This window comes from Branchiostoma lanceolatum, chromosome 8, assembly GCF_035083965.1.
Source record: "Branchiostoma lanceolatum isolate klBraLanc5 chromosome 8, klBraLanc5.hap2, whole genome shotgun sequence".
In the NCBI taxonomy this organism is placed as follows: domain Eukaryota; kingdom Metazoa; phylum Chordata; class Leptocardii; order Amphioxiformes; family Branchiostomatidae; genus Branchiostoma; species Branchiostoma lanceolatum.
The window spans coordinates 22,236,069-22,256,951 of NC_089729.1; the positions used below are offsets into that span (position 1 = coordinate 22,236,069).

General features: G+C 50.3%; 8 protein-coding genes across 8 annotated transcripts; 7 read left to right on the forward strand and 1 right to left on the reverse strand.

Annotated features, from left to right (window-relative positions):
- Positions 1 to 63: 63 nt before the first annotated feature.
- Positions 64 to 2,187, reverse strand: LOC136440591 (histone H2A-like). Its single transcript, XM_066436663.1, has one exon. It carries the CDS (start codon positions 1,945 to 1,947, stop codon positions 1,573 to 1,575), a length of 375 nt encoding a protein of 124 aa, XP_066292760.1. The 5' UTR covers positions 1,948 to 2,187; the 3' UTR covers positions 64 to 1,572.
- A 14-nt stretch (positions 2,188 to 2,201) lies between these two features.
- On the forward strand, positions 2,202 to 3,650 carry LOC136440604 (histone H4). The gene has a single exon (XM_066436676.1). It carries the CDS (start codon positions 2,991 to 2,993, stop codon positions 3,300 to 3,302), a length of 312 nt encoding a protein of 103 aa, XP_066292773.1. The 5' UTR covers positions 2,202 to 2,990; the 3' UTR covers positions 3,303 to 3,650.
- A 490-nt stretch (positions 3,651 to 4,140) lies between these two features.
- On the forward strand, positions 4,141 to 4,774 carry LOC136440576 (histone H1-like). The gene has a single exon (XM_066436647.1). The coding sequence runs from the start codon at positions 4,141 to 4,143 to the stop codon at positions 4,720 to 4,722; it is 582 nt and encodes a 193-aa protein (XP_066292744.1). The 3' UTR covers positions 4,723 to 4,774.
- Positions 4,775 to 6,676: 1,902 nt separating this feature from the next.
- LOC136440599 (histone H2B-like) lies at positions 6,677 to 7,248 on the forward strand. Its single transcript, XM_066436671.1, has one exon. It carries the CDS (start codon positions 6,832 to 6,834, stop codon positions 7,192 to 7,194), a length of 363 nt encoding a protein of 120 aa, XP_066292768.1. The 5' UTR covers positions 6,677 to 6,831; the 3' UTR covers positions 7,195 to 7,248.
- A 1,049-nt stretch (positions 7,249 to 8,297) lies between these two features.
- Positions 8,298 to 9,621, forward strand: LOC136440610 (histone H1-like). Its single transcript, XM_066436682.1, has one exon. It carries the CDS (start codon positions 8,988 to 8,990, stop codon positions 9,567 to 9,569), a length of 582 nt encoding a protein of 193 aa, XP_066292779.1. The 5' UTR covers positions 8,298 to 8,987; the 3' UTR covers positions 9,570 to 9,621.
- Positions 9,622 to 11,666: 2,045 nt separating this feature from the next.
- Positions 11,667 to 12,139, forward strand: LOC136439574 (late histone H2B.L3-like). Its single transcript, XM_066434993.1, has 2 exons — positions 11,667 to 11,697; positions 11,754 to 12,139. The coding sequence occupies exons 1-2, from the start codon at positions 11,667 to 11,669 to the stop codon at positions 12,083 to 12,085; spliced, it is 363 nt and encodes a 120-aa protein (XP_066291090.1). The 3' UTR covers positions 12,086 to 12,139.
- A 111-nt stretch (positions 12,140 to 12,250) lies between these two features.
- LOC136440612 (histone H4) lies at positions 12,251 to 13,571 on the forward strand. The gene has a single exon (XM_066436685.1). It carries the CDS (start codon positions 12,914 to 12,916, stop codon positions 13,223 to 13,225), a length of 312 nt encoding a protein of 103 aa, XP_066292782.1. The 5' UTR covers positions 12,251 to 12,913; the 3' UTR covers positions 13,226 to 13,571.
- Positions 13,572 to 14,067: 496 nt separating this feature from the next.
- On the forward strand, positions 14,068 to 14,701 carry LOC136440611 (histone H1-like). The gene has a single exon (XM_066436683.1). The coding sequence runs from the start codon at positions 14,068 to 14,070 to the stop codon at positions 14,647 to 14,649; it is 582 nt and encodes a 193-aa protein (XP_066292780.1). The 3' UTR covers positions 14,650 to 14,701.
- The last annotated feature ends 6,182 nt before the right edge of the window (positions 14,702 to 20,883 follow it).

The following is a 20,883-nucleotide window of genomic DNA, read 5'->3' on the forward strand; positions in this document are numbered from 1 at the left end:
GTGAACGGACATACGTACAGAAGCACACGCCCAGGTGAACAGACTAATGTTAATTTCTCGCCGGAAATCAATTAATCAATCGACAACTTTATTCAGTACAAAGATGATGTCTTGTCACCACTATCCGTCTATCCGCAGCAGAGTGCGTACAAATATACACTTGTAGCCCATAGCCATTCTATTGTAGCGCTCAAGATTATCCTTGCAACATTTCCTCCGTGACCCCCAAAAGTGCCGAGCTTGCCGCTGAATATCGGATCCTGGAGACATGAAAACTGACCAATCACGAGGCCTGATTCGGACAAGACAACCAATCAGACGGCAGGGCACCGGCCAATTGAAAACCTTGGGGCATCTAATTAGCGGCTGTTATAAATTCACTCTCCACAGTCTGCCGACTAGTCTTATCGTCCTGCACTTCAGCGTAGACAAACTCCGTCCGACATGGCACGTACCAAGCAGACCGCCCGTAAGTCCACCGGTGGCAAGGCCCCCAGGAAGCAGTTGGCAACCAAGGCCGCTCGCAAGAGCGCACCGGCTACCGGTGGCGTCAAGAAACCTCACCGCTACAGGCCCGGCACCGTCGCCCTGAGGGAGATCCGCCGCTACCAGAAGTCGACGGAACTGCTCATCCGCAAGCTGCCCTTCCAGCGCCTGGTGCGAGAAATCGCCCAAGACTTCAAGACGGACCTGCGCTTCCAGAGCTCGGCGGTCATGGCTCTGCAGGAAGCAAGCGAGGCCTACCTGGTCGGTCTGTTCGAGGACACCAACCTGTGCGCTATCCACGCCAAGCGCGTTACCATCATGCCCAAGGACATCCAACTCGCCCGCCGCATCAGAGGGGAGCGCGCATAGGCTTGATCGGAGCAAGAGCAACATCAACACCGGCCCTTTTCAGGGCCACCGACATATCCCAGAAAGATCTACATCGTTCACATCTCTTTAAACAGAACCCCCTTTTCCGAGACATGGTTTAACAATTAAACTGCAAAGTTACACTGTTACACAACCCTCATCACTCGTTCTGCCCCATTCATTCCTTCCTTCCATCCATCCACCTCAGCGCCCATGCCTGCAAATACATACAAACATACCTACCTACACCCCCCCCAAAGAAACTTGAAACGTATAGTCGTGTGTATTGCGCGTGTCGCACACGTGCCAGACGGCCATCCACGTGTCTATTTTTCCCGGTTACCCAAATGTTGTACAGATATGTCAGCGAGCATGACACTGCTCCGTCCAGACAGATGAAGGGAGTGGTATTTCGCTCATTTCTCGTATCATTTCTCGTATCTCTTCTTTCTCACGCACATGATGTGTAACGTTGCGTATGTCTTAGCTATCAAGGTATGGCATATGGGGTATGCAAAGTGACTGAATTAATACTAAAAATGTAAACTTTGTCTAGTCTTTGTCTGGTCTAAGCAGATGCGGTGTGTGTATGAGATACAAATGTATTAAAGTATTTTTCATTTCGTATGTATAAAACAAGTGTGAAGATGATACAGTTCCTTTGAAAGGATGTGGGTGGCCCTGAAAAGGGCCGGGGTTTAGGTATACGTCTGGAATCTACTGAGCCTTGCCGGTCTTCTTGGGCAGAAGCACAGCGTGGATGTTTGGGAGAACACCGCCCTGGGCAATGGTGACGCCCGACATCAGCTTGTTCAACTCCTCGTCGTTGCGGACGGCCAGTTGAAGGTGACGGGGGATGATTCTGGTCTTCTTGTTGTCACGGGCAGCGTTACCAGCCAGTTCCAGGATCTCAGCCGTCAAGTACTCGAGCACCGCCGCCAGATACACCGGAGCGCCGGCACCCACGCGCTGGGCGTAGTTTCCCTTCCGCAAGAAGCGATGTACGCGGCCAACGGGGAACTGGAGACCCGCTCGGGAAGAACGACTCTTTGCCTTAGCGCGTGCCTTGCCTCCTTTACCACGTCCAGACATCTTGTAGTAGTCGATTGATTGGCGTTATACGGCTGGAAGAATGAATAGACGAAACGTCCTGCCCAGCCAATTTATACTTCGCCGCTGGATCGACAACTTCCGACAGCGAGCCAATAGACAGAGATTACTGTGAAATGTTCTGCAACGTCCGCACCTTGGACTAGACAATCCAGAAAATTTGCATTATTTTCCCCATAAAGAGCCGAGGCGGCGCGGGTGCACCCATTCTTTGCTGTCTAATACGCCCCGGCCTTTTTCAAGGCCACCCACATCCCCACAAAAGAGCTGTAGCAATCACACTTTGCAGTCAAACAAATCACCCAAGGCAGGCACACGCCACTAACCTGCGATGGCAGGCGCATAGAACCCAACGACGCGCCCTAACAGGACAGGGCTGCAACGCACAACAAAGCCAACAAAAATACAAAACGCAACACAATACAAGAAATAAAGTGTCTTCTGACGTAATAAAAGCCTCCACAACGTTCTTATCATCAAACAGAACAGACCCAACAGACGTTGCCTTCTGGAACAAATGTCGCCGCCTGTGACGTTGACGGGACGTTCTTTAGAACAATGAAATGGTCTTTGCGTCGATTGGCGTTATTTTCCAGTCGAATGCCTTCAACATATTGTTAGACAGACAATGTCTGACATGTGTAGTCAAACTTATGAGCGCTAATGGAGCGTGTGTGTGGCGTAGACGTTTTCGTGTCTCGCTTGCCCTGTGCTTCTTGTCATCTTCGCTATCGCCAGGGGGCGTTCTCTAGTTTGCTTTGCTTTCTTTCCTTCGTTTTGCTAATCTTTCATATCTCCGACAATAGCGGTATTGCCGGTGGGAAAGCCTCGTCGTGGAATCGTCTTGTGTGGCTCCTATGGGTTGGCGGATGGCGTCTTCCCATTGGCTAGTTGTGGTCGACCGGTCGTCGACTAGAGTTCTCGTAGGTCCGCAGGGCGGCTATTAAATCGGTGCCGGCAGGAGGCGACCCATTCACTGCTTCGTTCTAATCCTAGTCGAGAAGAACATCGCATCTACTAGCATCATGTCTGGGCGCGGCAAGGGAGGCAAGGGTCTCGGAAAGGGAGGCGCCAAGCGTCACCGTAAGGTGCTTCGCGACAACATCCAGGGCATCACCAAGCCCGCCATCCGTCGTCTGGCTCGCCGAGGCGGCGTCAAACGCATCTCCGGCCTCATCTACGAGGAGACCCGGGGCGTTCTCAAGGTCTTCCTGGAGAATGTGATCCGCGACGCGGTCACATACACCGAGCACGCCAAGCGTAAGACGGTCACCGCCATGGATGTCGTCTACGCTCTCAAACGTCAAGGCCGCACCCTGTACGGCTTTGGTGGCTAAAGGACCCGGCTGACTTATCATCGCAAGCAACCCCGGCCCTTTTCAGGGCCACCCAAATGTCCAAGAAAGAGCTGTATTTTTTCACAACAAGCACGGCCCTACACACGTACACACCTGAGTCGAACGATGAACATGACATACAATGATCATTCCAACCTCAAGAAACGATTGTAGTTCTTTATTTCTTTGTGTGTGAGTGGTCTTTTTTTGGTTGACGTGTTTATTTTTGGGCAGCCTGGTGTTTGTCGTTTCTGCTGAATGCATGTGAAGCGTATAACATATTTTCCTTGTAAATTGGTTGATGCCGTCGGCTTTGCTGTTTTTCTTAGTGTGCGTTTTGGCGTGGAAGTAGACATCAAAGTGAGGTGTTGTTGGGTGCGGCGGAGGGATCTTGATTTATTTGATAGTGTGTGTGTTTGTATCGTAGTTCAATACTCCATGTGTGTTGTGGAAGTTTCTTTTCGACTAGCAGTAAGATTCTGACGTCTTGTCAAGCTGGTCTGAAGTAACAACGGCACGGACTTATAGTCGGAAACATCGCAGCTCACTTAGTGGAAATAGGACGAATATCTCAAGATCTGGAGGCTAGTGATCAGCCGCTTCCATCAAATTGCTTAGATTTGAATCTTCTTTTGTACAGGAACCGATCCGACATCATTTCTCATGCCAATCCCACCATAAAGTTTGAAAAGAAATAAATACAAGTTTCGCCGCGACGGACAACAGGACACAGACAAGCTGCGACGTTTCCGTCTAGGTCCGTACCATTGTTACTTCACGCCAGCTTGACAAGACGGAGGTTTCATTTGCACGTCTAACGCAGACAAGGCAAGCCAGCATGTCCGCTCCAGCATCGTCCCCCAAGAAGTCCAGGAAGCCTACGGCACCCAAGGGCCCTGCTGCTCACCCGCCCACCACTGTTATGGTTACGTCGGCCGTGGAAGCGCTCAAGGACCGTACCGGTTCTTCTCTGTCGGCCATCAAGAAGTACATTGCCGGTAACTACAAGTTCGACGTGGAGAAGAAAGCGCACTTCGTCAAGCGCGCCCTGAAATCCTTGGTGGAGAAGGGTACCCTCATCCAGGTCAAAGGAACTGGGGCGTCGGGATCCTTCAAGATCAACGTGGCAGCCAAGAAAGCCGCCGAGAAGGCTGCAAAGAAAGCCGTCAAGAAGCCGGTCAAGAAACCTGTGGCTAAGAAGGCCGCAAAACCCAAGACCACCAAGCCAAAAAAGCCAAAGGCTAAGAAGGCTACTAAGGCTACCACCCCCAAGAAGACAAAGAAACCGACTACCAAGAAGACCAAGAAATCTCCGGCCAAGAAACCCGCTGCCAAGAAACCCACAAGAAAGACTCCGGTAAAGAAGACTCCAAAGAAGGCGGCGCCTGCCAAGAAAGCGTCCAAGCCCAAGAAGAAGTGATGACCTGACCGTCGAAGTTTCTGCAAACCCCGGCCCTTTTCAGGGCCACCCACATCCTTACAGAAGTACTATGTCAATCATTAAAGTAATACATGAAATAGAATGAAAGCATCCCCCCCACACACACAGACAGACAGACAGACAGACAGACAGACAGACACACACGCACCGTGACACAAAGACGCGTAGAGCACATGTATAACAACACACGCATATGCATGTTGGAAGGGAAGGGAGGGATGGGTGAACGGACATACGTACAGAAGCACACGCCCAGGTGAACAGACTAATGTTAATTTCTCGCCGGAAATCAATTAATCAATCGACAACTTTATTCAGTACAAAGATGATGTCTTGTCACCACTATCCGTCTATCCGCAGCAGAGTGCGTACAAATATACACTTGTAGCCCATAGCCATTCTATTGTAGCGCTCAAGATTATCCTTGCAACATTTCCTCCGTGACCCCCAAAAGTGCCGAGCTTGCCGCTGAATATCGGATCCTGGAGACATGAAAACTGACCAATCACGAGGCCTGATTCGGACAAGACAACCAATCAGACGGCAGGGCACCGGCCAATTGAAAACCTTGGGGCATCTAATTAGCGGCTGTTATAAATTCACTCTCCACAGTCTGCCGACTAGTCTTATCGTCCTGCACTTCAGCGTAGACAAACTCCGTCCGACATGGCACGTACCAAGCAGACCGCCCGTAAGTCCACCGGTGGCAAGGCCCCCAGGAAGCAGTTGGCAACCAAGGCCGCTCGCAAGAGCGCACCGGCTACCGGTGGCGTCAAGAAACCTCACCGCTACAGGCCCGGCACCGTCGCCCTGAGGGAGATCCGCCGCTACCAGAAGTCGACGGAACTGCTCATCCGCAAGCTGCCCTTCCAGCGCCTGGTGCGAGAAATCGCCCAAGACTTCAAGACGGACCTGCGCTTCCAGAGCTCGGCGGTCATGGCTCTGCAGGAAGCAAGCGAGGCCTACCTGGTCGGTCTGTTCGAGGACACCAACCTGTGCGCTATCCACGCCAAGCGCGTTACCATCATGCCCAAGGACATCCAACTCGCCCGCCGCATCAGAGGGGAGCGCGCATAGGCTTGATCGGAGCAAGAGCAACATCAACACCGGCCCTTTTCAGGGCCACCGACATATCCCAGAAAGATCTACATCGTTCACATCTCTTTAAACAGAACCCCCTTTTCCGAGACATGGTTTAACAATTAAACTGCAAAGTTACACTGTTACACAACCCTCATCACTCGTTCTGCCCCATTCATTCCTTCCTTCCATCCATCCACCTCAGCGCCCATGCCTGCAAATACATACAAACATACCTACCTACACCCCCCCCAAAGAAACTTGAAACGTATAGTCGTGTGTATTGCGCGTGTCGCACACGTGCCAGACGGCCATCCACGTGTCTATTTTTCCCGGTTACCCAAATGTTGTACAGATATGTCAGCGAGCATGACACTGCTCCGTCCAGACAGATGAAGGGAGTGGTATTTCGCTCATTTCTCGTATCATTTCTCGTATCTCTTCTTTCTCACGCACATGATGTGTAACGTTGCGTATGTCTTAGCTATCAAGGTATGGCATATGGGGTATGCAAAGTGACTGAATTAATACTAAAAATGTAAACTTTGTCTAGTCTTTGTCTGGTCTAAGCAGATGCGGTGTGTGTATGAGATACAAATGTATTAAAGTATTTTTCATTTCGTATGTATAAAACAAGTGTGAAGATGATACAGTTCCTTTGAAAGGATGTGGGTGGCCCTGAAAAGGGCCGGGGTTTAGGTATACGTCTGGAATCTACTGAGCCTTGCCGGTCTTCTTGGGCAGAAGCACAGCGTGGATGTTTGGGAGAACACCGCCCTGGGCAATGGTGACGCCCGACATCAGCTTGTTCATCAGCCAATTTATACTTCGCCGCTGGATCGACAACTTCCGACAGCGAGCCAATAGACAGAGATTACTGTGAAATGTTCTGCAACGTCCGCACCTTGGACTAGACAATCCAGAAAATTTGCATTATTTTCCCCATAAAGAGCCGAGGCGGCGCGGGTGCACCCATTCTTTGCTGTCTAATACGCCAAGAGCCTCACCATGCCACCAAGTGGAAAAGCCGCCAAAAAAGCTGGCAAAGCCAGGCCCGCCGGAGACAAGAAGCGCGGAAGAAGGAGAAAGAGAAGGGAGACCTTCGGCGTCTACATCTACAAGGTGCTGAAACAGGTGCACCCCGACACCGGCGTCTCCAGCAAGGCCATGGGAATCATGAATTCCTTCGTCAACGACATTTTTGAACGGATCGCCGCAGAGGCCTCTCGGCTCGCTAACTACAACAAGCGCTCCACCATCAGCAGCCGCGAGATCCAGACCGCCGTGCGACTCCTGCTGCCGGGCGAGCTGGCCAAGCACGCCGTCAGCGAGGGCACCAAGGCCGTCACCAAGTACACCAGCTCCAAGTAGATCTACCGCCAGTGCCAGAGATATATTAACCCCGGCCTTTTTCAAGGCCACCCACATCCCCACAAAAGAGCTGTAGCAATCACACTTTGCAGTCAAACAAATCACCCAAGGCAGGCACACGCCACTAACCTGCGATGGCAGGCGCATAGAACCCAACGACGCGCCCTAACAGGACAGGGCTGCAACGCACAACAAAGCCAACAAAAATACAAAACGCAACACAATACAAGAAATAAAGTGTCTTCTGACGTAATAAAAACCTCCACAACGTTCTTATCATCAAACAGAACAGACCCAACAGACGTTGCCTTCTGGAACAAATGTCGCCGCCTGTGACGTTGACGGGACGTTCTTTAGAACAATGAAATGGTCTTTGCGTCGATTGGCGTTATTTTCCAGTCGAATGCCTTCAACATATTGTTAGACAGACAATGTCTGACATGTGTAGTCAAACTTATGAGCGCTAATGGAGCGTGTGTGTGGCGTAGACGTTTTCGTGTCTCGCTTGCCCTGTGCTTCTTGTCATCTTCGCTATCGCCAGGGGGCGTTCTCTAGTTTGCTTTGCTTTCTTTCCTTCGTTTTGCTAATCTTTCATATCTCCGACAATAGCGGTATTGCCGGTGGGAAAGCCTCGTCGTGGAATCGTCTTGTGTGGCTCCTATGGGTTGGCGGATGGCGTCTTCCCATTGGCTAGTTGTGGTCGACCGGTCGTCGACTAGAGTTCTCGTAGGTCCGCAGGGCGGCTATTAAATCGGTGCCGGCAGGAGGCGACCCATTCACTGCTTCGTTCTAATCCTAGTCGAGAAGAACATCGCATCTACTAGCATCATGTCTGGGCGCGGCAAGGGAGGCAAGGGTCTCGGAAAGGGAGGCGCCAAGCGTCACCGTAAGGTGCTTCGCGACAACATCCAGGGCATCACCAAGCCCGCCATCCGTCGTCTGGCTCGCCGAGGCGGCGTCAAACGCATCTCCGGCCTCATCTACGAGGAGACCCGGGGCGTTCTCAAGGTCTTCCTGGAGAATGTGATCCGCGACGCGGTCACATACACCGAGCACGCCAAGCGTAAGACGGTCACCGCCATGGATGTCGTCTACGCTCATTCCAACCTCAAGAAACGATTGTAGTTCTTTCTTTATTTCTTTGTGTGTGAGTGGTCTTTTTTTGGTTGACGTGTTTATTTTTGGGCAGCCTGGTGTTTGTCGTTTCTGCTGAATGCATGTGAAGCGTATAACATATTTTCCTTGTAAATTGGTTGATGCCGTCGGCTTTGCTGTTTTTCTTAGTGTGCGTTTTGGCGTGGAAGTAGACATCAAAGTGAGGTGTTGTTGGGTGCGGCGGAGGGATCTTGATTTATTTGATAGTGTGTGTGTTTGTATCGTAGTTCAATACTCCATGTGTGTTGTGGAAGTTTCTTTTCGACTAGCAGTAAGATTCTGACGTCTTGTCAAGCTGGTCTGAAGTAACAACGGCACGGACTTATAGTCGGAAACATCGCAGCTCACTTAGTGGAAATAGGACGAATATCTCAAGATCTGGAGGCTAGTGATCAGCCGCTTCCATCAAATTGCTTAGATTTGAATCTTCTTTTGTACAGGAACCGATCCGACATCATTTCTCATGCCAATCCCACCATAAAGTTTGAAAAGAAATAAATACAAGTTTCGCCGCGACGGACAACAGGACACAGACAAGCTGCGACGTTTCCGTCTAGGTCCGTACCATTGTTACTTCACGCCAGCTTGACAAGACGGAGGTTTCATTTGCACGTCTAACGCAGACAAGGCAAGCCAGCATGTCCGCTCCAGCATCGTCCCCCAAGAAGTCCAGGAAGCCTACGGCACCCAAGGGCCCTGCTGCTCACCCGCCCACCACTGTTATGGTTACGTCGGCCGTGGAAGCGCTCAAGGACCGTACCGGTTCTTCTCTGTCGGCCATCAAGAAGTACATTGCCGGTAACTACAAGTTCGACGTGGAGAAGAAAGCGCACTTCGTCAAGCGCGCCCTGAAATCCTTGGTGGAGAAGGGTACCCTCATCCAGGTCAAAGGAACTGGGGCGTCGGGATCCTTCAAGATCAACGTGGCAGCCAAGAAAGCCGCCGAGAAGGCTGCAAAGAAAGCCGTCAAGAAGCCGGTCAAGAAACCTGTGGCTAAGAAGGCCGCAAAACCCAAGACCACCAAGCCAAAAAAGCCAAAGGCTAAGAAGGCTACTAAGGCTACCACCCCCAAGAAGACAAAGAAACCGACTACCAAGAAGACCAAGAAATCTCCGGCCAAGAAACCCGCTGCCAAGAAACCCACAAGAAAGACTCCGGTAAAGAAGACTCCAAAGAAGGCGGCGCCTGCCAAGAAAGCGTCCAAGCCCAAGAAGAAGTGATGACCTGACCGTCGAAGTTTCTGCAAACCCCGGCCCTTTTCAGGGCCACCCACATCCTTACAGAAGTACTATGTCAATCATTAAAGTAATACATGAAATAGAATGAAAGCATCCCCCCCACACACACAGACAGACAGACAGACAGACAGACAGACAGACACACACGCACCGTGACACAAAGACGCGTAGAGCACATGTATAACAACACACGCATATGCATGTTGGAAGGGAAGGGAGGGATGGGTGAACGGACATACGTACAGAAGCACACGCCCAGGTGAACAGACTAATGTTAATTTCTCGCCGGAAATCAATTAATCAATCGACAACTTTATTCAGTACAAAGATGATGTCTTGTCACCACTATCCGTCTATCCGCAGCAGAGTGCGTACAAATATACACTTGTAGCCCATAGCCATTCTATTGTAGCGCTCAAGATTATCCTTGCAACATTTCCTCCGTGACCCCCAAAAGTGCCGAGCTTGCCGCTGAATATCGGATCCTGGAGACATGAAAACTGACCAATCACGAGGCCTGATTCGGACAAGACAACCAATCAGACGGCAGGGCACCGGCCAATTGAAAACCTTGGGGCATCTAATTAGCGGCTGTTATAAATTCACTCTCCACAGTCTGCCGACTAGTCTTATCGTCCTGCACTTCAGCGTAGACAAACTCCGTCCGACATGGCACGTACCAAGCAGACCGCCCGTAAGTCCACCGGTGGCAAGGCCCCCAGGAAGCAGTTGGCAACCAAGGCCGCTCGCAAGAGCGCACCGGCTACCGGTGGCGTCAAGAAACCTCACCGCTACAGGCCCGGCACCGTCGCCCTGAGGGAGATCCGCCGCTACCAGAAGTCGACGGAACTGCTCATCCGCAAGCTGCCCTTCCAGCGCCTGGTGCGAGAAATCGCCCAAGACTTCAAGACGGACCTGCGCTTCCAGAGCTCGGCGGTCATGGCTCTGCAGGAAGCAAGCGAGGCCTACCTGGTCGGTCTGTTCGAGGACACCAACCTGTGCGCTATCCACGCCAAGCGCGTTACCATCATGCCCAAGGACATCCAACTCGCCCGCCGCATCAGAGGGGAGCGCGCATAGGCTTGATCGGAGCAAGAGCAACATCAACACCGGCCCTTTTCAGGGCCACCGACATATCCCAGAAAGATCTACATCGTTCACATCTCTTTAAACAGAACCCCCTTTTCCGAGACATGGTTTAACAATTAAACTGCAAAGTTACACTGTTACACAACCCTCATCACTCGTTCTGCCCCATTCATTCCTTCCTTCCATCCATCCACCTCAGCGCCCATGCCTGCAAATACATACAAACATACCTACCTACACCCCCCCCAAAGAAACTTGAAACGTATAGTCGTGTGTATTGCGCGTGTCGCACACGTGCCAGACGGCCATCCACGTGTCTATTTTTCCCGGTTACCCAAATGTTGTACAGATATGTCAGCGAGCATGACACTGCTCCGTCCAGACAGATGAAGGGAGTGGTATTTCGCTCATTTCTCGTATCATTTCTCGTATCTCTTCTTTCTCACGCACATGATGTGTAACGTTGCGTATGTCTTAGCTATCAAGGTATGGCATATGGGGTATGCAAAGTGACTGAATTAATACTAAAAATGTAAACTTTGTCTAGTCTTTGTCTGGTCTAAGCAGATGCGGTGTGTGTATGAGATACAAATGTATTAAAGTATTTTTCATTTCGTATGTATAAAACAAGTGTGAAGATGATACAGTTCCTTTGAAAGGATGTGGGTGGCCCTGAAAAGGGCCGGGGTTTAGGTATACGTCTGGAATCTACTGAGCCTTGCCGGTCTTCTTGGGCAGAAGCACAGCGTGGATGTTTGGGAGAACACCGCCCTGGGCAATGGTGACGCCCGACATCAGCTTGTTCAACTCCTCGTCGTTGCGGACGGCCAGTTGAAGGTGACGGGGGATGATTCTGGTCTTCTTGTTGTCACGGGCAGCGTTACCAGCCAGTTCCAGGATCTCAGCCGTCAAGTACTCGAGCACCGCCGCCAGATACACCGGAGCGCCGGCACCCACGCGCTGGGCGTAGTTTCCCTTCCGCAAGAAGCGATGTACGCGGCCAACGGGGAACTGGAGACCCGCTCGGGAAGAACGACTCTTTGCCTTAGCGCGTGCCTTGCCTCCTTTACCACGGAGCTGGCAAAGCCAGGCCCGCCGGAGACAAGAAGCGCGGAAGAAGGAGAAAGAGAAGGGAGACCTTCGGCGTCTACATCTACAAGGTGCTGAAACAGGTGCACCCCGACACCGGCGTCTCCAGCAAGGCCATGGGAATCATGAATTCCTTCGTCAACGACATTTTTGAACGGATCGCCGCAGAGGCCTCTCGGCTCGCTAACTACAACAAGCGCTCCACCATCAGCAGCCGCGAGATCCAGACCGCCGTGCGACTCCTGCTGCCGGGCGAGCTGGCCAAGCACGCCGTCAGCGAGGGCACCAAGGCCGTCACCAAGTACACCAGCTCCAAGTAGATCTACCGCCAGTGCCAGAGATATATTAACCCCGGCCTTTTTCAAGGCCACCCACATCCCCACAAAAGAGCTGTAGCAATCACACTTTGCAGTCAAACAAATCACCCAAGGCAGGCACACGCCACTAACCTGCGATGGCAGGCGCATAGAACCCAACGACGCGCCCTAACAGGACAGGGCTGCAACGCACAACAAAGCCAACAAAAATACAAAACGCAACACAATACAAGAAATAAAGTGTCTTCTGACGTAATAAAAGCCTCCACAACGTTCTTATCATCAAACAGAACAGACCCAACAGACGTTGCCTTCTGGAACAAATGTCGCCGCCTGTGACGTTGACGGGACGTTCTTTAGAACAATGAAATGGTCTTTGCGTCGATTGGCGTTATTTTCCAGTCGAATGCCTTCAACATATTGTTAGACAGACAATGTCTGACATGTGTAGTCAAACTTATGAGCGCTAATGGAGCGTGTGTGTGGCGTAGACGTTTTCGTGTCTCGCTTGCCCTGTGCTTCTTGTCATCTTCGCTATCGCCAGGGGGCGTTCTCTAGTTTGCTTTGCTTTCTTTCCTTCGTTTTGCTAATCTTTCATATCTCCGACAATAGCGGTATTGCCGGTGGGAAAGCCTCGTCGTGGAATCGTCTTGTGTGGCTCCTATGGGTTGGCGGATGGCGTCTTCCCATTGGCTAGTTGTGGTCGACCGGTCGTCGACTAGAGTTCTCGTAGGTCCGCAGGGCGGCTATTAAATCGGTGCCGGCAGGAGGCGACCCATTCACTGCTTCGTTCTAATCCTAGTCGAGAAGAACATCGCATCTACTAGCATCATGTCTGGGCGCGGCAAGGGAGGCAAGGGTCTCGGAAAGGGAGGCGCCAAGCGTCACCGTAAGGTGCTTCGCGACAACATCCAGGGCATCACCAAGCCCGCCATCCGTCGTCTGGCTCGCCGAGGCGGCGTCAAACGCATCTCCGGCCTCATCTACGAGGAGACCCGGGGCGTTCTCAAGGTCTTCCTGGAGAATGTGATCCGCGACGCGGTCACATACACCGAGCACGCAAAGCGTAAGACGGTCACCGCCATGGATGTCGTCTACGCTCTCAAACGTCAAGGCCGCACCCTGTACGGCTTTGGTGGCTAAAGGACCCGGCTGACTTATCATCGCAAGCAACCCCGGCCCTTTTCAGGGCCACCCAAATGTCCAAGAAAGAGCTGTATTTTTTCACAACAAGCACGGCCCTACACACGTACACACCTGAGTCGAACGATGAACATGACATACAATGATCATTCCAACCTCAAGAAACGATTGTAGTTCTTTCTTTATTTCTTTGTGTGTGAGTGGTCTTTTTTTGGTTGACGTGTTTATTTTTGGGCAGCCTGGTGTTTGTCGTTTCTGCTGAATGCATGTGAAGCGTATAACATATTTTCCTTGTAAATTGGTTGATGCCGTCGGCTTTGCTGTTTTTCTTAGTGTGCGTTTTGGCGTGGAAGTAGACATCAAAGTGAGGTGTTGTTGGGTGCGGCGGAGGGATCTTGATTTATTTGATAGTGTGTGTGTTTGTATCGTAGTTCAATACTCCATGTGTGTTGTGGAAGTTTCTTTTCGACTAGCAGTAAGATTCTGACGTCTTGTCAAGCTGGTCTGAAGTAACAACGGCACGGACTTATAGTCGGAAACATCGCAGCTCACTTAGTGGAAATAGGACGAATATCTCAAGATCTGGAGGCTAGTGATCAGCCGCTTCCATCAAATTGCTTAGATTTGAATCTTCTTTTGTACAGGAACCGATCCGACATCATTTCTCATGCCAATCCCACCATAAAGTTTGAAAAGAAATAAATACAAGTTTCGCCGCGACGGACAACAGGACACAGACAAGCTGCGACGTTTCCGTCTAGGTCCGTACCATTGTTACTTCACGCCAGCTTGACAAGACGGAGGTTTCATTTGCACGTCTAACGCAGACAAGGCAAGCCAGCATGTCCGCTCCAGCATCGTCCCCCAAGAAGTCCAGGAAGCCTACGGCACCCAAGGGCCCTGCTGCTCACCCGCCCACCACTGTTATGGTTACGTCGGCCGTGGAAGCGCTCAAGGACCGTACCGGTTCTTCTCTGTCGGCCATCAAGAAGTACATTGCCGGTAACTACAAGTTCGACGTGGAGAAGAAAGCGCACTTCGTCAAGCGCGCCCTGAAATCCTTGGTGGAGAAGGGTACCCTCATCCAGGTCAAAGGAACTGGGGCGTCGGGATCCTTCAAGATCAACGTGGCAGCCAAGAAAGCCGCCGAGAAGGCTGCAAAGAAAGCCGTCAAGAAGCCGGTCAAGAAACCTGTGGCTAAGAAGGCCGCAAAACCCAAGACCACCAAGCCAAAAAAGCCAAAGGCTAAGAAGGCTACTAAGGCTACCACCCCCAAGAAGACAAAGAAACCGACTACCAAGAAGACCAAGAAATCTCCGGCCAAGAAACCCGCTGCCAAGAAACCCACAAGAAAGACTCCGGTAAAGAAGACTCCAAAGAAGGCGGCGCCTGCCAAGAAAGCGTCCAAGCCCAAGAAGAAGTGATGACCTGACCGTCGAAGTTTCTGCAAACCCCGGCCCTTTTCAGGGCCACCCACATCCTTACAGAAGTACTATGTCAATCATTAAAGTAATACATGAAATAGAATGAAAGCATCCCCCCCACACACACAGACAGACAGACAGACAGACAGACAGACAGACACACACGCACCGTGACACAAAGACGCGTAGAGCACATGTATAACAACACACGCATATGCATGTTGGAAGGGAAGGGAAGGGAGGGATGGGTGAACGAACATACGTACAGAAGCACACGCCCAGGTGAACAGACTAATGTTAATTTCTCGCCGCAAATCAATTAATCAATCGACAACTTTATTCAGTACAAAGATGATGTCTTGTCACTACTATCCGTCTATCCGCAGCAGAGTGCGTACAAATATACACTTGTAGCCCATAGCCATTCTATTGTAGCGCTCAAGATTATCCTTGCAACATTTCCTCCGTGACCCCCAAAAGTGCCGAGCTTGCCGCTGAATATCGGATCCTGGAGACATGAAAACTGACCAATCACGAGGCCTGATTCGGACAAGACAACCAATCAGACGGCAGGGCACCGGCCAATTGAAAACCTCGGGGCATCTAATTAGCGGTTGTTATAAATTCACTCTCCACAGTCTGCCGACTAGTCTTATTGTCCTGCACTTCAGCGTAGACAAACTCCATCCGACATGGCACGTACCAAGCAGACCGCCCGTAAGTCCACCGGTGGCAAAGCCCCCAGGAAGCAGTTGGCAACCAAGGCCGCTCGCAAGAGCGCACCGGCTACCGGTGGCGTCAAGAAACCTCACCGCTACAGGCCCGGCACCGTCGCCCTGAGGGAGATCCGCCGCTACCAGAAGTCGACGGAACTGCTCATCCGCAAGCTGCCCTTCCAGCGCCTGGTGCGAGAAATCGCCCAAGACTTCAAGACGGACCTACGCTTCCAGAGCTCGGCGGTCATGGCTCTGCAGGAAGCAAGCGAGGCCTACCTGGTCGGTCTGTTCGAGGACACCAACCTGTGCGCTATCCACGCCAAGCGCGTTACCATCATGCCCAAGGACATCCAACTCGCCCGCCGCATCAGAGGGGAGCGCGCATAGGCTTGATCGGAGCAAGAGCAACATCAACACCGGCCCTTTTCAGGGCCACCGACATATCCCAGAAAGATCTACATCGTTAACATTTCTTTAAACAGAACCCCCTTTTCCGAGACATGGTTTAACAATTAAACTGCAAAGTTACACTGTTACACAACCCTCATCACTCGTTCTGCCCCATTCATTCATTCCTCCCTTCCATCCATCCAACCTCAGCGCCCATGCCTGCAAATACATACAAACATACCTACCTACACCCCCCCCCCCAAAGAAACTTGAAACGTATAGTCGTGTGTATTGCGCGTGTCGCACACGTGCCAGACGGCCATCCACGTGTCTATTTTTCCCGGTTACCCAAATGTTGTACAGATATGTCAGCGAGCATGACACTGCCCACTTGACAGATGAAGGAAGTGATATTTCTCTCATTTCTCGTATCATTTCTCGTATCTCTTCTTTCTCACGCACATGATGTGTAACGTTGCGTATGTCTTAGCTACCAAGGTATGGCATATGGGGTATGCAAAGTGACTGTATTAATACTTCTCACCTTCTCACCCTGACGCCTTTAGGCCAATGGCCTGTAAGTTGTAAGCCTCCTGGCGAACTCTCTCCATACTACTCTATCCTCAGTCATTTTCTTCACTACTTGGAAGTTTGGTACTTCTCTTCTAGTCCGGTTCCTACGGCTAGCAGAGCCTGTCTAGGTCGGACGGGGAACCCTCCCTTTAGCGACTACCCGATCTCCACCCCCTCATTCGAGGTTACAGAGTAGGGACGTTACACCTACCCCAGGACTAGGAGATTGGTACATTCGGGCTCTCGCACCGCGTCAAGGTAGGAGGGTCAAGCCTAGGTTACACATAGCCGAACATGGCTCCCGAACGCTAGCCGACTCAGGTCGGCGGTAGTTCGGGAGCATTCTGACCAGTTTTTGGGCCACGCCTATCTTTGGTGCCGAACATGCGCCGAAGATGCACCGATCATCTGCTAACCAGTACACGAATTACTCCCGAATGGGCCCCGAATGCTTTCTAGCTTACTCCCAACCATCCCGACCTCTAGCCGGAGACTGCTGAATCTCTCCTGACTAAACCCCGACCGATTGCAGACCCTCTCACGAATTTAAATGGACATATTCAGCGACTTTCAAAAGAGGGGTCATTTTCGGTTTTAATTAAAATAATCCATTCTATTATGTTGTTAACATCACCGACAGATCGAATTCGGATCATGGCTAGCTTTGATACTGCTTTTAGTGTTCTTTGTTTTTGGTCGTGTGAATGTCGGGGGTGATTCGCCCACGTTCCGATAGTAGTCACTTGGTCGAAAATGAGTTAGCAGAGTTTTGTCTACGGCCTTGGGGTGAGTTATGGGTAGGTTGGAAACTAGTTGGGAGTAAGTCAGTAGTGTTTCTGGCGTGGTTAAGGTTCTAATTTTACTACTGACTCAATCCCGAATACCAGCCGAGCACTAGCCGACCGCGCCGAACACCAGCCGACCCATTTCAGACCCTCCGTCCAGAGCCGAATGTTTTGAAATTTTCAAAACATTCGGCTGACGCAGCCGAACACCAGCCGACTCAGCCGAACGCCAACCGAGCTAGCTCCCGAATCACTCCAACCATGGTCGGGGGAGAGTCGGGAGGCCATGTTCGGCTGTGTGTAACCTAGGCTTCAGGGAGCCGTTGTTCGGGCATCCCAGCGAGAGTGTATTAATACTTATAATGTAAACTTTGTCTAGTCTTTGTCTGGTTTAAGCAGATGCGGTGTGTGTATGAGATACAAATGTATTAAGGTATTTTTCATTTCGTATGTATAAAACAAGTGTGAAGATGATACAGTTCCTTTGAAAAGATGTGGGTGGCCCAAAAAAGGGCCGGGGTTTAGGTATACGTCTGGAATCTACTGAGCCTTGCCGGTCTTCTTGGGCAGAAGCACAGCGTGGATGTTTGGGAGAACACCGCCCTGGGCAATGGTGACGCCCGACATCAGCTTGTTCAACTCCTCGTCGTTGCGGACGGCCAGTTGAAGGTGACGGGGGATGATTCTGGTCTTCTTGTTGTCACGGGCAGCGTTACCAGCCAGTTCCAGGATCTCAGCCGTCAAGTACTCGAGCACCGCCGCCAGATACACCGGAGCGCCGGTGTCACAGGGATCTCGCACCCCCCGTAAATTTGAACCCCCCGGTTCGAAATCACTAGTGAATTTGCACCCCCCGGTGCGAAATCCCTAGCGATTTCGCACCCCTCTAGTGATCTCGCACCCCCAGGGTGTAGTATGTGTTCTGTTACGGCATTCATAATTCCCAGTAGCTATCTTTTTAACAAATTGATTGGTAACTATAACTGACATTTCAAATGCTCTGTTGACTGAAGTGGTAACGAAGTGGGTTGTGCAATGACTATCTGGGAGTCATGGTTCTTGTGTTCAAATCCTGGTGGCGACATTTTTTTATCCCGTAGTTTTTAACATTGAATAACTAGTAATTCTTACTCAGAAATGTCATAAGATTTCATTTTTCCGACGGGCCCAGGCTTCGTTAAATTTTTTTCTAACCCTATTTAACACCCGTCATCCATTCAATATGTGATATAATTTTGTATGATAAAATGTTATTCAAGTCTCTAAAATAATTTAAAAGATCAATTATGAACATTGAAGTAAAACTAAGAACTAATCGTACATTCCTCATGGCACAAAGGAAGAATATTACAACGAATCATCGTGCACAGAGAGTCACCATCATCGCGCTGTGCTGAAATACTAGTAGCGTTACATTAGTCCAGGGCATGGGTTCCCGGAGTCGTAGATGTTTGTTCTGTCAGACACAGCAACTTGTAATACTCTCGATTACCACGTTTAACTATGGCTTTATCATATCAAAATGCAGTTTTGAATATAATTGCTGCACAGACAGAGCACCTTTCGAAATATTTGTGGGGGGTTCAAAATCCCTAGGGGGGTTCGAGGAGGGGGTGCGAGATCCCTAGCTGGGGGGTGCAAGATCGCTAGGGATTTCGCACCGGGGGGTGCGAGATCCCTTGTGATTTCGCACCGGGGGGTTCAAAATCAGGGGAAATCCCTGTGACACCGGCACCCACGCGCTGGGCGTAGTTTCCCTTCCGCAAGAAGCGATGTACGCGGCCAACGGGGAACTGGAGACCCGCTCGGGAAGAACGACTCTTTGCTTTAGCGATGAATTTTTGGTTGTTTTCAGCGTGCCACGCTTCGCACGGCGTTTTAGCGGTTACCATATATGGTATGGAAAGCGGCATCCAATACTCAACAGGCGCGCATGTAGTAAAAGCGATGGCCTGATTGGTCAACTCCGGTACAGTCAAGAGGAAGTGCCTTTCAAATTTGCATTGACTCTCCGAACTGATGGAGGTTATCTCTGGACAAAATGGGGAGGAGTACCGCAAATTCCTACCGCGGCCGCGGACAGCTGATGCCGCTGTGCAATTTCAAACACAACTCACACAAATACGACTGCAATGTTTATAGTTTCACTATGTATGATTGCAGCGCACACAGTCAGAAAAGCTCGCAATAATCCGACGTTATAGTGTCAGACGACAGTAGTAAGGTGCGCGGCAACAGTCCTTTTCTTTTGTCTCTTTGTAAATTGACCTTTGAAGTCAAACGAGGGATCAAAGTTGAGATGCGGAATGTCATAACGAGTCTAGTCATGTTTTGGTAGGCTATGACGTATCAGCTCTTGATTGGTTGAAGTGAATACCGATTCTACTAAGAAAATGTATATGATTTGAAAGGTTTTGATTTGGTAAGAAACATGTTTTACATGTAGAACATCATCGTAGCGGCTTGGTGTGGTTACGCTGTTATAAAGACAGCAAAGCGATCGATCAACACCAGTCGGGGAGTGTAGAAGTAGATAGACACTGTTCGGACAAACGGAAGAGATTCTCTACCATCTGTAATATGCTAGCCTCTAGCTGGGTCCACGTGTCGCTGGAAAAATCGTAGAAATTGACCAAATAGTTAGTCCTATAGAAGTTACAGTTTGCGACCTCCGCGGATGGCACACTGGACCCTCTCTACGTAGCCGACTCCCTTGGCATACTATTCACTGTATAAGACCAATTTCTGCTGTTTTTCCAGCCATCCGCGTGGCCCGATAGCGGCCTGATATATCATAAAACGGATGTGAACTTTGAAGAACGGACGGGAAGTGATTAAACTAATTTGACAAGATCGGTCGCCTGGAGACTTTATGGCATGGCTGAAGAAATGCGTCCTCAACGGGAAAACCGTCTTATTAGCGAAGTTACGACCAGGAAAGACTGTATCGGAAAAAGATATTACAAGTCGTACTGCAGATAGATCTCCACGTGTAATCCGTCACTTACATCTGTGATTTATGTTTGTGTGTGTGTATATTGTCAGAGAGATGTCTACACTGATTTGTCGTTTGGCAGGGAACTTTATCAGGGAGGACGGTGGTTAGATGGCGATCGCACCTTCAGCCCCTGTCACACTTGTGCGTATAGCCGTTGCGTGTGAGTTGCGCATTGACATTTTATCCATACGCCGCCGTGCGCACAATACGCATATCACACGCATCTCGATCGATTTGTGTAAGTTTTATGCACGCCGGCATTCGCGCAATATGGCCCAGTAGGAATGATAGTTTGGGGTATTAACGAAATTACGCTAATACGCAAGTTATTCGTTATAAATAGTTTTCGATTATTTTGATAAATTTGTGAGGCACATCTAACATGTGAATAACGAAATGTGAGTCACACATTCGTCAAAATGATCGAAACATTCCACAACTGTTGTGCGTACGGCTGCGTATTGCATTTTGTCCATACGCAACTCACACGCAACGTTTACACGCTCAAGTGTGACAGGGCCCTTAACACCGCCCGAGGCGTGCGAACATGCTTATCACCGCGTCTACTATTATCAGGACAAGTTTCAATTATCGTACCAACCTTTTGATGAGCGGAAGAAGAGTAATCTTCTAGTCACAAGTGTGTATTGTAAACAAACAAACAAACAAACAAACAAACAAACAAACAAACAAACACACACACACAGACACAAAGACACACACACGCACACACACAGACACACACACACACGCACACACACACACACACGCA